Below are 13,770 nucleotides of genomic sequence, written 5' to 3'. Positions count from 1 at the left end.
AAATTATTATGTTATAACACTCTTATTTTATAGAAATTAGATAGAGATAATTTTCAATACTCAAATGTATAACCAAAGTCATTATCTCAAACAGAGCGTATTTAAAGTTAGTCATATTGTACAAAACCGCGATTCTATATTGTTGGTTAGAAGTGTTGATCACACATAAATAGTCAACTTAACACACCATTTTAGGGCACATCGTTATTTTGATTTCTCGCTTAGGTATATAGATGTCTTATATTTTTTTTTATTCAATCATTTTTCTGATTTTATCATTTGTTTTGCTTGCCCCACAAAGAGTTATAATATGTTTATTACAAGTTCACAATTGGTTAACAGTTAGTATTTATAACAATAAACGAATATGTTTTTATTTTTATTTTAAAATATCACCAAATAATTGTAATTCAATGTTATCCCTTAAAATACCTTTTTTAATAGGTACCTAACCTAACCTATGTAAAATAATATTATTTGTATTAGTACTATAAGCGTTAAACTCTTCTTAGTCGCTTTGAATAAAGATGCTAAATTATTAAGTACTTACTTTTTTTCGTTCTTCGGGTAAACTCTGAAACAAATACACGCATACAGAATGATTGACATATTAAGTGTTTTTGTTATAAATTTCTTGGCCTATCTTAGACTTCAGTAGAGCCGCTACCAAAAGCCTCATAATCTGGAAAATAAAAACACGATTTATTTTAACACCGAAAAATAATAATACATATCAATTCAACGAGATTTTGTCGGTATAACTTAACATTACACCCTGTATATTAAAAAAATAGTTAGTTAATAATTTTTAGGTAAAAATTAAGTAAACCAATCTAAAGGCAACATTCATAACCAAATTGTGTTGTTCGATACGGTCGGACGCGTTATCGTGTATCGATGGCCGGCGGTCAACGCGGTCAACAGCTGTTTGTAACGTCTTTGACACTCAACGATGGATCGGCCATCTGACACACCGCCTTACCTGTTGCGTACCGTACGGCGGCCATCGTCGTTCGCACAGCTCAATCGCCAATCCCTGGTTTGGGACGATTCCATTTATTTTGCCATCGCGTTCCTGTCGAAAAAGTCAAAAATCATTATTGCAAAACACTCATTCTGCGCGATTTCGTTCACGTGAGTACCAACACCGATTTTGCCGACACATTTTTTACAACACCGCCAGTCTTGCGCATCTAGCGTTACATTTTTTTCTTCATTAAAAATGTCCGTCGTTTTATCTATAGCCGCCGCCGTTGTTGACTGCGGTCATTGAAACCTGACAATACACGCTAATTATTACAACCCGTCGGGAATCGTCGTCGTTTTTTTTCAATTCTTTTTTTTTTTTTTTATACAATATCTCGATTATTGATAACTTAACTCTACTATACACCGCGGTCGCCGTATCGGTATTGTGCATTATTCAACGGTAATATATAATATTTTTTTTTTTTATAGTCGACTATTATGACAAAATTCAACATGAACGTCGTTTCGTCCGACATGAGAGCTAGACTCGAGTTCATGATGAACATTTACAACCGACTTATATTGTCGAATCCGGGTGGCGGCGCGACCACCAAAAACGGTACCGACTATTGCTCGTTGAACGGTTACATAAAACTCATGCAATGCGCGACCAACAGCAAGAAACAAAAGAAACCCAACAAAATAAGCCGTTCCAGTCGTCCGCTGGCCTACAGGAACATCAACATCACGTCCTCGACCAGTCACAAGAGCTACAAGAATTACAGCAGGTAATGTTTGTAACCGACATGTCAATTCGAGTAGTTTGAATCATTTTGTTTTAATTTACCATTTAAATGGTCGGAACCAAAAAAAGGGAGTAAGTGAATTTTTATAAAATTTCATTGTTCTAAGTTTAGTTCTAATGTTGGCTAATTTTTTTATTTTCTCTACGTCTTAGAAAATGTAAGAAAAATTGTAAAACAAATACAAATAGAAAAAGTGTCGATTGACGAATATTAATAGGGAACTATTTCATTTCTTCAAAATTAAAAAAAAAAATAACAGTAATCATTTTTAGCATTCTTTATAGAAAATATACGTCAAATGTGAAACTGTCAATAGTATACATATAAAAAATTATATAATTTGGCACTATCAGACAGGTTCACGAATAATATGGAAGGCTAGTTTTTTTCTTTAATAGTTTAGCAATGGGATAGAATTAACAAAAACCGGGTTAAATGAAATAACAAGAGAAAGCATTATTTTTGTGTTGAAAAATGCATTTACTATTTTTTAAAAATCTTAAAAGAAATATTGCAACAAAGGAAAAAAAAATTTCCAAGCAATAAGGAAATTATTAAAAATTAATACAATTCTACACATTTTGAAGTTTTAGAATAATTTTATTGATTTTTTTACCACACTTACACGAACCGCTTATTTTGGAATGATAATAAGTACAAATGACAACTCCTCCTGTTCTAATTTGTACGAATATAAGCAATTTAAACCAACTTTTTACGGTTTTTTTTTTTAGCACATCGTCTTTGTCTTCGCGTCCCACGATCAGCCGTTCACCGTCGTCGCTGCTGTTCGATTTCGAGAACAACCCGATGTCCACATGTTTCGAAGAAACCAAACGGCTGCTGTGGATGGGTTGCAAAACGGTGGACGACGCGCTGGACGTGAACCGCGACCTGCCCATGTGGGTGCAAACGGTCGATTCGAACAACATCGTCAAACAGCTGCTGGCGTCCGTGGACGCTGGCCGCGTGGATAAAGGCAACGTGCACACGCTGGTAGCCGTGTTCATAAACTTCAGCATCACTATGATCGACATGTTCGCGATGAACGCTAACGTGGACAAACACTGGTGGAAGCACTCGTACAAGATTATGGAGCAGCTGATCGACGACATTAACGTGCACTGTCGGTCTAAAGAGCCGCTAAACGGTACGCTGAAGGTGAAGGGCAAGAGCGGCGACCGGATGCTGAACAAGGCGCTGTCCACCATCACCCAGCTGAAGAAAATCATCCCGTCAGACAAGCCGGAGAACGGCGTACTCAACAGCAACAACAATAACAATCATTTCTTGCACAACCCCGTAACGCCGCTCGTGTCGCCCGTATCCCAACAGCCGGCCGCGTACCAACCACCGCCCATGCCGCCCGCACCCGTCGACTTCAACGGCCCGGCCCAGCAGTACGTCAACTACAGCTACAGCCCCAACCAGAACTACATGAACGGCGGCTACAACTACCCCGGCCAGTACCCGACGCCCGCCCCGCCGCCGCCGCCTCCGCCGCCGCCGCAGCAGATGAACAGACCTCCTTACTGCCCGTTGCAGTACCGTCCGCCGTACCAGCCGCCGCCGCCGCCGCCGTACCAGCAGCAGTACGCGAACCAAGTGCGCGTCAACCAGCCGCAGTATTATCAGTACGTGCAGCAGCAGCAGCAGCAACAACCGCCCAACCCGTGGCCGAACAGCTACCAGAAGCCGGCGTATCCGCCCGTACACAACAACACGCCGCCATTCCCGGCGGCCCAGTTTGCGGTGTCCAATCCGCAGCCGAAGCCTGAAGCCAAGTTGGTCGAGGTGGTCAAGGAAGACGACGAGAAAAAGTGGCTGGAAGCCCAGAAGGACGCCAAACAGCTGGTGAACAACGCCATCGGTCACAGCGCGTTGACGACCCGGTCGACGACGGACAGCAGCAACACGTCGCACGAAAGCGAGGAAGGCCTGATCAACTTGCATGCGACGTTCGAGCGCGTGTCCGACCGGGACAGCGGTAGCGCGCCACTGCCCGACGACACGGACCGCATGTGGAACTTCCTGGCCAGAGAAGTGGACAAGAAGGTCCGGTACAAGTTCCAAAAGATGATCAGAGAAATGCAAGACATACCCAAAGACGAATTCAGCAGAGAACCCGAATTATACGTAAGTTAAACGAGTTTATCAATATTATGCGTTATGATTTACGAATGTATCAATTACGTTATGAAAACGATATTATATTTTTAAAATTGTTTATTTATAAAAATAAAAATATGTTCGCCCTCTCTAATCGAGTGACCGGCTTTTGACAAATATACATATCAATATATTGACGTACATGAAAAATGATAACTTGTCCTCTCGGACTCGGAAGTATAAAAAAAAATGCTGTGTAATTTTTTAAGGACACTACCTACCAGAACGTGGTCAGAATACAACTGTTCGAGCCCATTAGATGTAAAATGATCAATAAAAAATACGAAAACGTCCAGGCTGTCGTCAGAGATTTTCGCTTGGTGTTCAGCACATTTCGTCACATATCTCAGGTACTATAAAAATCGAAACGTATTATGATATTTCATCATTTAACCGTATTGAATTTTTTATCACCGGACCACCGTTTGTTTTCGGTATCCAGTCGTGTCAACTGTCACGTATTTATCTACCTCCTTATTAAAAAAAAAAAAAAAAAACAATAAGAAACTTTATAGGCGATTCGTTTTTAACTTAAACTATTAATAATTTTCAATTTGTTTTTCCCCCGTCAGCAGTCCAACGACATTAAATGTAAACTTATGATGGACTTTATGGAACGCTACTTCAACGAGTGTCTCAGAAAGTATTTCCGCGGATGGAACTTGGACAAGTATCGTCCAGGTGTGGTTGATGTTCTCTGACGGTACAAGTCGAAATGTTAAACTTCCTGTTAAAATAATTCATGTACATTAATAATTTCAAGATGGTTCAAATCTGGATGTATAATATTTCAATTTTTGTATATAAAATAATTAGTGTTTAAGAGTTAGTCAAGAAAAGACACACTATTACTGTGATAATTTTTTTTTTCTTTATGAAATTTTATATTTGTTTTATAACGAACTAATTGTGTATAAATGATGATAGTTACTATTCTTCTTTATATATGTTTTATACGCACTGTTGTCTGTCAAGACAAGAAATAGTACAATTTAATGTACGTTTTTATTTTTTACAAACAAAATTTGTCTCTTTTATTATGGAATCAAATTCATGTAATGATATCATAAACAGTTTTTTTCTTAAATGTTAACAGTTTGTAAATTTAATCTACTAGTGTTCATAATTGATGAATTGTTTTATTTTTTTTGTAATGGAAAAATTTAATTAGTAAATATTATAAAATAAATCATTAGCTGGCATGGTATACTTTGTTTTGTAATTTCAAGTTAATTATTTTAGTCTTTTAACCAAAATGTATGTAATTGTCATTTTAAGCAACGCTATGATCATTCGACAATTTATCCCTTCAATAGTTTTTAACGATAATAAATAACATCTTCGTTTAGTTTCCTTTTTGAGACCATTAGTTCTAAAATCGAGATGTCAAAATTTGTGTAATTAAAAGTTCTTTAATAAAGTCTAATAATTAAACATCTTATATATATTAAATATCCAATAAAAATTATAACTTATACAAAACTTAAGTAAAAAAAAAAAACAATTTTATTCTTTTCTTACAGTACAAGTTACAAGTACTTATTTTCAAGCACAAGAGTTATCAAGAATATTTATAAATTGTAGTATCAGCCTTATTTTTCCTGCCGCTTCTTCTTCTAGATTTTTTCTTCTTGGGTGTTGTATCGTTTGCGTCTACTATTGACGATTTGTCTTCGTCTTCATCTACATTGTGATATCCATTTTGTTCTTTCACATCATCGAAATTGACCAACGAAAAACTGTTCATATCGATATCCTAAAAACAACTATAATAATTAAAATCTCACAGATATTTTACTCCAGTAGAGATTATAATGACAAAAATTACCTCTTTTATATTCAGTCCGTCGTCCTTTAAAATATTATTGACGGCAAATTCGTAAAGCCGTGCGTTAATTCCTAATACTTTATCTAATTCTTCACGCACAGTAAAATCTTCTTTCGCAGTAAGTATTTCATCTTCTTCGTCTTCATAAAGGTCATTATTGCAATACACTTCAATTGTATTACTCTCTTTTTCTTCTTCTTCGTTTTTTTTGAAACTCCTAACGATTACACTGGGATCTAGTTCGTTGGCTGTTAACTGACGAGGGATCAACGTCAAGAACATGTTGACTACAGGGCCTTTGAGCTGTATGGTGCGCAAACACTGCCGACTAGCTATGTGCCACGTTCTCACCGTACTGTCTGTAGAACTAGATACCAACAAATCACCAAACACGGATACACACAGTGACGTCACCGCCTTTGAATGGCCAATAAACTTGACGGCGCTTTCTTTGTCCGACAAATAACATTCACGGGTGCGTGGTGGTGACGTCAGATCAAACGATCGAATGGGACCCAAAGTGGTACCGACATAAACCGCTGTTTCAACAGAATCTACAGTAAGACTCGACAAAACAGCATCGAAAGCTACTGACAGCAACATTACACCCGTTGATAGGTCGTATATCTAAGCAAAACAATTAAAAATTATACATGCGACATTTACATGACAACCATTTTTATAGTATAACTGATAATATTGTTTACTTTGCATGTTTTATCGACGGACGAGGTGAACATTCGTTCACACCTCGTCGTGTTACCAATGTAAATTCCAGTTATTCGAACAGAATGATCAGAGAAAGTGAATTTAGGTGCAGACTGATCAGTTTGATCGCCAGAACGAAATACTTGAGGCATCAAAGTCTGAGATGTACTGACTAATTTTCCTAATGACCAAACGCAAACTAATCCATCTTCTCCACCTAAAAATAACAATCAACAAAAATTTAAATAATAAATCTTAATTTAATGTGTCAATGTGTTTGGTGCAGTGGTACAAGACGTCGTACTCTGTACTAGGGGTTCAGTTCTTGCACCACTGCGAAACATAATATGTTGTCTGCCTCCACCAATCGCCATTTCTATTGGCTATAGGAGGAATAAATAATTACTAATGAACCGATAAAATATGTGCATATTCATCCTTGGACACTCTTACGTGTGTTCTTACGCATAAATAATATGTAAATGTTCAAAACGAAAAATTTACCTGTGACCAAATAAGACCCGTCTGGTGACCATTTGACAATAGTAATAGGCTGGAAATGCCGACTCACAGTCGTCAATAATTTTCCAGAGCAAGCCTGAAATAGGTAGATAAGCCTGATCAAATTGGGTTAGTGAGTGGGTTGTAAGAAAAAACAAAAAATGTACTCACCAACCACACTTGCAGTTTTTCTGCAATCGCTACGGCTATGTAAAGACCATCCGGACTTGCAGCTAATGCATTTATTTTCCCTGAGCAGAGCATGCGCACCTGATGAGTTCTCTCTTGACTGTTGATCGGCCATGTGTGTATTAACGGTCCCTTGTCGGCGGCCAATAGGTAATCTGTTCCTAGCAAGCTCAAACTGTTTTGACCCAAAGATGACGTGTGCCTGTACGTCTTGAGCATAGTACCATTTGCCGTATCCCACACTGAAGCCCCCGTCGTTCCATCGGATACAAAGGCTACCTCCAACGTTTCAGAGAAAGACATAACTGTTGTACAGAAAACGGAACATCTGCAAACGCCAAAATCCAAACAGCAAGCACGTTGCACTGACTTATCAACATTAATTTAAATTTAAATGTTGTATACTTTATAGTACATAAAAACATAACCTCAATTATGACATATGATAACAGAAAACAAGTGCTTAACCATGGTATAGGTTTGCCTAATTGATAACACATAATATTATTGATATTTCTCAAATCTCAATTCCAATTATTGTTATCATCATCATTCATCATTCCGGTTTTTACTTTTTACATCTCTTTACTCATAGGTAAATTCTACTTCTTACTTTTTCTTTAAATTTTGGCTCTGAAGAGCATATATTTTTAGTATACATTATTTTGTATTTATATACTTCATAATACATAGTTTTTTTTTTTTTTTTTTAATTATTGGAGAAGTAAATAATTTTCATTCCATAGTATATTCCATATATTTTTATTATGCTTATTGTGTGCTTTCTTTTGCTTTAAATCTCTATTACTTGTTAAAAATAAAATAACATCAACATGGTTAAAATAAAACCTATGAACATTTTATTTATATTCTTGTCCTCGTTATATTTCGCTCATGGTCTGTATGAAGACCAAGTGGGCAAATTTGATTGGTAAGTTGAAATTATTAAATGAGAAGTTGTTGTAAATTTAATGTACTATAATTAAATATGATTTTTTAGGAAACAAAGTTTTCTAGGTGAAATCAAATTTTCCTCGATTGACGTAGATGTAACGTCTAAACGTGTATATGTAGCAACTAAACAAAATGTAGTCGCTTCTTTAGCTATAGATACAGGTAAATTTTACCATATGCTCCGAGTAATCTTAGTTTACTTATAAATTGTTTTGCATAGGTGATATTGTGTGGCGCCAAATTTTGGAAAAAGGATCCGATGGCGATGTTCAACTCATTCATCCGACCAAATCTAAAATTGTTACTGTTACCGGTACTAATGTAATTAAAGTACGAGGCTGGGATGTCAAAAATGGATACTTAAATTTTGAATGGAGCGCTGAAGTTAATGATGTATTATACTGGTTTGTTTATAATGGACTCCTTCACAAAGTTTACACCTCGGACAATTTAATTGCTGTGGACACTTACTACTTGGAAACTGGCACCAAAGGAAAAGCTACCTTTACGTTTCCAGCTCACACCTTTACTGGTTATGATCGGTAACACAATTTAATAAAAAACATAACATTATGAGATCATCATTTAGGTAATTTAAATTACAGCTGTGTAATGTCGGCCGCAAGTTTGGCTTGTCTTGATGTTGTTGGGAAATTAAATATAATAACTATGACCAAGGCTTATAAAGATCAGATAAATGTTGACATTCAAGGAAACCAAATCAAAGCGGTACCAGGAAGTCCCATACCTGCATTTATTGTAAAAGATAAAAATATTAAAAAATTAGTTTATGTAAAAAACAACAGCGCTCACATTAAGACCTTGTCAAAAACAGCTTCACCATTCATTTACACCTATATGGCCGACAGGCACATTTTGCTACAAGTTTCATCTCCTGCACAAGTTTGTTATACTTACATATTATATAAATTATGATTATTCTATTTCAGCAGTGAAAAGTGTTAATTTGTTAAAACTAAATTTTTCTTTTAATTTATAATTTTTTCAATAACGTTACTATGAATTTATTTACATTCTAAAATATTTAGAACACCGTTGTGACTGAAGGATCAATATTAGAGGATTCCACTGCCATTGAAAGCTTATCATCAAAGGAATCATTCGACTCATTAAAAATTATCGATCCCAGTGTTTCTTCAGCATTTTGTGGACGCAGTAAAGCTAACACTGTAAATTGTGTCGCTCTAGTTACAACTCGTGATCAAACTTTAATGCTTTTAAAAATGCCAGGTAACATTATTATAATCATTTACATGTGTATATGTGTAATATGTTTAAAACATTTTTAAATATACATTTTATTTCTACTTTTAGGGTCGATGAAATGGCATAGAGAAGAATCGTTAAGCGATATTATAAGTGTAGAAATGATCGACTTGCCAGTATCGGATATCGAAGCAGCGATTGAAAAAGAGTTTGGAAACAAAGACTGTAAGTAAATGTTTATTAGCCTAAAAATAAAAAAAAACCTTGTAAAATTATAATATGAATATTTTTATACATCTTTTCGCAAGCGTTTTTGGATCATGACGTATCAAGTGAGTCTTATCAGTGATGAACAGTTTTTTTTTTTGATTTTGTAGAGCCGGTTTCGTTTGTTACATTTATTACTACCCAATTAATAATATTATATACATTTTTGTAGTTTTTCCATATCAAATATTTATTTAGATGTTTTTATTTATGTATATAGTTAAATTAAAAAATGTAAGCAATAAGAGTGTGTCAATAAAAATGTATTTATCTTTTGTAGCCAGTCCGATCGGTATGTTTGTTCGACGTCTACACAGTCAGGTACAACAATTACAAACCCTTTTTGCTACCGTTTTGGGGCTCATAGAATCACCGTCTGAAACTACTGGAACCAAAAGCAATTTAGTTCGAGATCAATTTGGCTTACATAAAATAATAGTTGCAGTAACTAGTGCTGGAAAGGTATTAATAGATAACTATTATCTATAAAAATTACGTACAGTATATTAATAATCTGTCATAATTTACATTGTATCAGGTTTTTGGCATTGATAATTTAAAAGGCGAGATCTTATGGTCTATGTTATTAAGTGGAGTCGGAAAATTCTACACTAATCCAGTAAATGGATCGCCAACGGTTCCGATATATTTACAGAGAAATTCCAAACATTTGTCGTACCCACCGATGTGTACACTATTGTTGAAAAATGAAGTGAATATATTCTTATTTTATTATGTTAATTGGTGTATAATTTTAAACAATTTTGTTTGTAGAACTCCGAAAACACAGTACTACTTACGTTCAACCCGATAAACGGTGAATCGCAAGGTATTAAATTCGAATAATTTATCATTGAAAATATTACAAAGTTATAACATATTACTTGTATTCTTTAGACGTCATTAAACAACTTCAATATCGTGTAGTACAAGCTGTTTCTCTTCAAGTTCTTAACGTTGAATCCGTCCGTAGTCTTATTTTATTCGACAATAACAATATAGCGCATTTGTATCCTGAGAACATTCAACTGTCTTCAAAACCTTCTCCCGTTTACATTTACGTGGCCAATCCTACCGACGGTGTGTTGCGAGGATTTACTGTTGATGTACCGATTTCAGGAAAGGTTAGTTAGTAGTTCTTTACGGAATGCACAAGCCATTTATTCATATTGGTTTTCATACTTATTTCTAGGACATAACCACCAAAGAAGTATGGAAAATCAACTTCAGCAGTCCAACTCGAGTCATAGCTATCGGGTCGAAAGATGCGATGGAACATGTGCACTCTCAAGGCAGAGTCATGAGCGATCGTAGTGTACTGTATAAATATATCAACCCAAACATGGTCGCTGTTTTGACTCTGACACCGGACACTACACATAAAAGTGAGTTTCACTATTAACAAAAAAATACATGTTTATTAAAAACAAAAATTGTTTAAGGTGTTTTGACGCTTCATTTACTGGACACTGTTAGTGGAATAATCATCTACTCTGTAGCCCACAACCGAGCCACCCATCCAATACATTTGATTCACTCAGAAAACTGGCTGCTGTGCTCGTATTATAACGATAAAAACAGGCGTACTGAAATTACATCGTATGAACTGTACGACGGCAATCAGATGTCCAACACTACGGGTACTGTATTGTTTCAAATAACCGTATATTATTATGGTGTTTTTTTTTATTAAGTTACTGCGCTATTTTAAAATTAAATAAATACATTTATATTTTAGAATTCTCTTCAGTCGGAGGTAGTCTGATCCCGCCTATAGTCGAGAAGCAAGCATACATATTCCCTGGATTTTTACAAGCCATGAAACCAACGATAACCGAAAAAGGAATTACAAGCAAACACATATTGAGTAAATACTTTTCATGGTTTTTCTGTATTTAAATTTTATTTCTATATTATAAATCATCATGTATTATGTAATCAACTTGATTCGTTGCATTGATTGTTCTGTAGTGTCTACTACGTCTGGCCATTTATTAGAAGTTCCTTGGACGTTTTTGGATCCTCGCAGACCGTTGGGCGAACCTAAGGAAGAAGGAGCTATACCATATGTTCCCGAACTTCCTACGCCAACCGAATCTATGATCAATTACAATAAAAGTCTGATGCGTGTACAAGGCATTTACACCACTCCTAGTAGCTTAGAGTCGACTTGTCTTGTTTTCGTTTACGGATTAGGTAAACATTTACTAACATCGGGTATTAAAATATACTGCTGATGAACAACATCGATGTATAATGGGTAATGTTATCTCATCAAAGTATACAATTTTTTGAATTTTTTCACAGATCTGTTTTATACAAGAGTCGCACCTTCCAAAACGTTTGACGTGCTTAAAGAAGATTTTGATTATATGGTTATCATTATTGTGACCACTGTGCTTTTAGTGAGCGCTTACGTTACGAAAAATCTCGCTTCACAAAAAGCATTAAAGCAAGCGTGGAAATAATCAGAAAAGCTCAATATAAAACGATTTTGTTTTTGCCAATCTTCTACAATTATTAATTGTAGTGTTTGTTTTGAATATATTTTCATACTTAGTAGAACTTTGTAAATACAACCACCATACTTTGATTTTCTTTTGTTAAGCATTATTATAATTTACCGTAAATTGTTTAGGCTAATTATTTACGGTTGGTATTGTGTGTTTTTAATAAATTTTGTTTTATTATCGAGTGTAATTATTTATTACCAAACATTTTTTTTTTTTTTTTATGGACGATTTAGCTGTAACCAATCAACAAATGTATTTAAACAGCTACGAAGTAGCTTTCTTTTCAACTTCTTATTTATTTACTTTCTATAAAGCATTAACATGAAAAGAACACGAAAAAAAAAAATCCTAAAATGTTAACTAATCAATACAGTGTGTTAAATTTATAACGACAACAATACCCGAGTAGAAAGTTTGTGGGAAATCTTTTGTGAAACTATCATTGTAATTTTTTTTATTATTATTATGGATTTTACATTTATTGTTATAATTATTACGTCCTCTATAGGTACTGTATCAGATATTATCTTATCACCAACGTTATTCGTTATTCAAACAACATTGCTATTTTAATTACCGTTTTAATCGATTATTATGTTTTCATAATTTTTTCTATACATTTTTAGCTAGGTAACCGTACAATTTTATAAAATACACCCAGACCGTAATGTTCAGATAATAATAATACCTAATTGTCATCTATAAAACACTGCTGCTAATTTTTAATGGACACGTTTGACAAGTGATTCAACATTCTAACGGTAATTCCGTTGCTCGAAAATTATAAGTTATTGAACCGTTTTCGCTTAAAAAAAAAAAAGAGACTACTCACAATTTATCACATTAATATACTCGAGTAGAAGCTATAGTGTCGATAGTTTAATCGGTGGAAAAAAAAAATCGTTCCTAGACCAGGAAGGTGTACGGCTGTGGAAAACAAATTTCAGACAATGGTCACGTACATTTTATTACTATATTATTGTGCGCCAACGGTCGAAACGTGTTATAATTTCAAATTGACTCGGCTACAGATGAATATCGCCAAACAGCAGCGGTAATGTTATTTACTTGTCTGACCACACAATTGGCTAGGAATTTTGTTATTTTCCGGGCAGAGTTTATAATTATTATAATGGAGCCCTATTTACAATATTGACCCAAACTTATCCGCAGGGTAACACGGTGCCTGTTTGTAGCTGTTATTCTTCTGACGATGCTCTATTGACACCCTATATGCCGCCCCTCTTCCTTAATTGGGCGTCGAGACTACTCAAACGTTAGTATAATTTGTATACGAACCTAATAAGATTTCATTTCATCTGTTGTTTTAATTGGCGGCAATTGTGGCCGTTCATAGATTGAACGCCAATGCCGAATATTTACCAAAGATCCGTTTCACCAAAGTCTCTCGAGGCTGTGTTTTTTTTTTTTTTTTTTTTTAAATCTCAGATTTTATTTTCCGTTTAGTCGTACAGATTTGCAGCTGGTGTTGTACCAGAAATTTGTTGAATTGTGCCCCAAAACTAGACTCGCGTTGGATTGTTTTCTTGGAAAACCGTTTATTCGTTGTACTTTCGACGCGGCCGATAAACAAAATGGGAATTTCGAAATCAATCGATGAAAACCGGCGAAAGCAGGT

The 13,770-nt window shown here is 35.2% G+C and overlaps 3 protein-coding genes across 4 annotated transcripts; 2 read left to right on the top strand and 1 right to left on the bottom strand.

Moving 5' to 3' along the window:
* Positions 1-1,467: 1,467 nt before the first annotated feature.
* On the top strand, positions 1,468-4,702 carry LOC126843305 (uncharacterized). The gene is made up of 5 exons (XM_050580730.1): positions 1,468-1,757; positions 2,510-3,254; positions 3,288-3,911; positions 4,154-4,294; positions 4,517-4,702. Exons 1-5 carry the CDS (start codon positions 1,468-1,470, stop codon positions 4,643-4,645), a joined length of 1,929 nt encoding a protein of 642 aa, XP_050436687.1. The 3' UTR covers positions 4,646-4,702.
* Positions 4,703-5,416: 714 nt separating this feature from the next.
* Positions 5,417-7,564, bottom strand: LOC126842989 (WD repeat-containing protein 18). The gene is made up of 5 exons (XM_050580262.1): positions 7,153-7,564; positions 6,985-7,078; positions 6,480-6,697; positions 5,773-6,399; positions 5,417-5,700 (listed from the first exon to the last, which is right to left on the bottom strand). The coding sequence occupies exons 1-5, from the start codon at positions 7,471-7,473 to the stop codon at positions 5,506-5,508; spliced, it is 1,455 nt and encodes a 484-aa protein (XP_050436219.1). The 5' UTR covers positions 7,474-7,564; the 3' UTR covers positions 5,417-5,505.
* Positions 7,565-7,851: 287 nt separating this feature from the next.
* LOC126843338 (ER membrane protein complex subunit 1) lies at positions 7,852-12,278 on the top strand. Of its 2 annotated transcripts, XM_050580780.1 has the most exons (16): positions 7,852-8,101; positions 8,171-8,286; positions 8,345-8,666; positions 8,730-9,027; positions 9,174-9,375; positions 9,460-9,576; positions 9,660-9,683; positions 9,899-10,080; positions 10,157-10,330; positions 10,393-10,447; positions 10,516-10,742; positions 10,811-11,003; positions 11,061-11,258; positions 11,357-11,485; positions 11,590-11,814; positions 11,926-12,278. In XM_050580780.1, exons 1-16 carry the CDS (start codon positions 8,004-8,006, stop codon positions 12,084-12,086), a joined length of 2,721 nt encoding a protein of 906 aa, XP_050436737.1. In that variant the 5' UTR covers positions 7,852-8,003; the 3' UTR covers positions 12,087-12,278. The 2 variants fall into 2 exon arrangements, with proteins under 2 accessions (XP_050436737.1, XP_050436738.1); XM_050580781.1 differs by lacking the exon at positions 9,660-9,683 and having other exon boundaries at positions 7,854-8,101; positions 11,926-12,277.
* Positions 12,279-13,770: the final 1,492 nt, after the last annotated feature.

This window comes from Adelges cooleyi, unplaced genomic scaffold (genome assembly GCF_023614345.1).
Source record: "Adelges cooleyi isolate 19-005CV unplaced genomic scaffold, UGA_ACOO_1.1 ACOO_flye_CR_arks_rails_tigmint_CR_PRNA_574, whole genome shotgun sequence".
Lineage (NCBI taxonomy): Eukaryota > Metazoa > Arthropoda > Insecta > Hemiptera > Adelgidae > Adelges > Adelges cooleyi.
The sequence above is the reverse complement of the archived record's forward strand: the minus strand, read 5'-3'. Positions and strand labels throughout refer to the sequence as shown.

Excerpts from the sequence above, each read along its gene's own strand:
- LOC126843305 (XM_050580730.1), top strand. The coding sequence starts at position 1,468 with ATGACAAAATTCAACATGAACGTCGTTTCGTCCGACATGAGAGCTAGA. Across the intron at positions 3,912-4,153 it reads GCAGAGAACCCGAATTATAC|GACACTACCTACCAGAACGT; the intron begins GTAAGTTAAACG and ends TAATTTTTTAAG. Across the intron at positions 4,295-4,516 it reads CATTTCGTCACATATCTCAG|CAGTCCAACGACATTAAATG; the intron begins GTACTATAAAAA and ends TTCCCCCGTCAG.
- LOC126842989 (XM_050580262.1), bottom strand. The coding sequence starts at position 7,473 with ATGTCTTTCTCTGAAACGTTGGAGGTAGCCTTTGTATCCGATGGAACG. Across the intron at positions 6,698-6,984 it reads CGGGTCTTATTTGGTCACAG|GTGGAGAAGATGGATTAGTT; the intron begins GTAAATTTTTCG and ends TGTTATTTTTAG. Across the intron at positions 6,400-6,479 it reads CCGTCGATAAAACATGCAAA|ATATACGACCTATCAACGGG; the intron begins GTAAACAATATT and ends TGTTTTGCTTAG.
- LOC126843338 (XM_050580780.1), top strand. The coding sequence starts at position 8,004 with ATGGTTAAAATAAAACCTATGAACATTTTATTTATATTCTTGTCCTCG. Across the intron at positions 10,743-10,810 it reads ATGTACCGATTTCAGGAAAG|GACATAACCACCAAAGAAGT; the intron begins GTTAGTTAGTAG and ends ACTTATTTCTAG. Across the intron at positions 11,259-11,356 it reads TCAGATGTCCAACACTACGG|AATTCTCTTCAGTCGGAGGT; the intron begins GTACTGTATTGT and ends TTTATATTTTAG.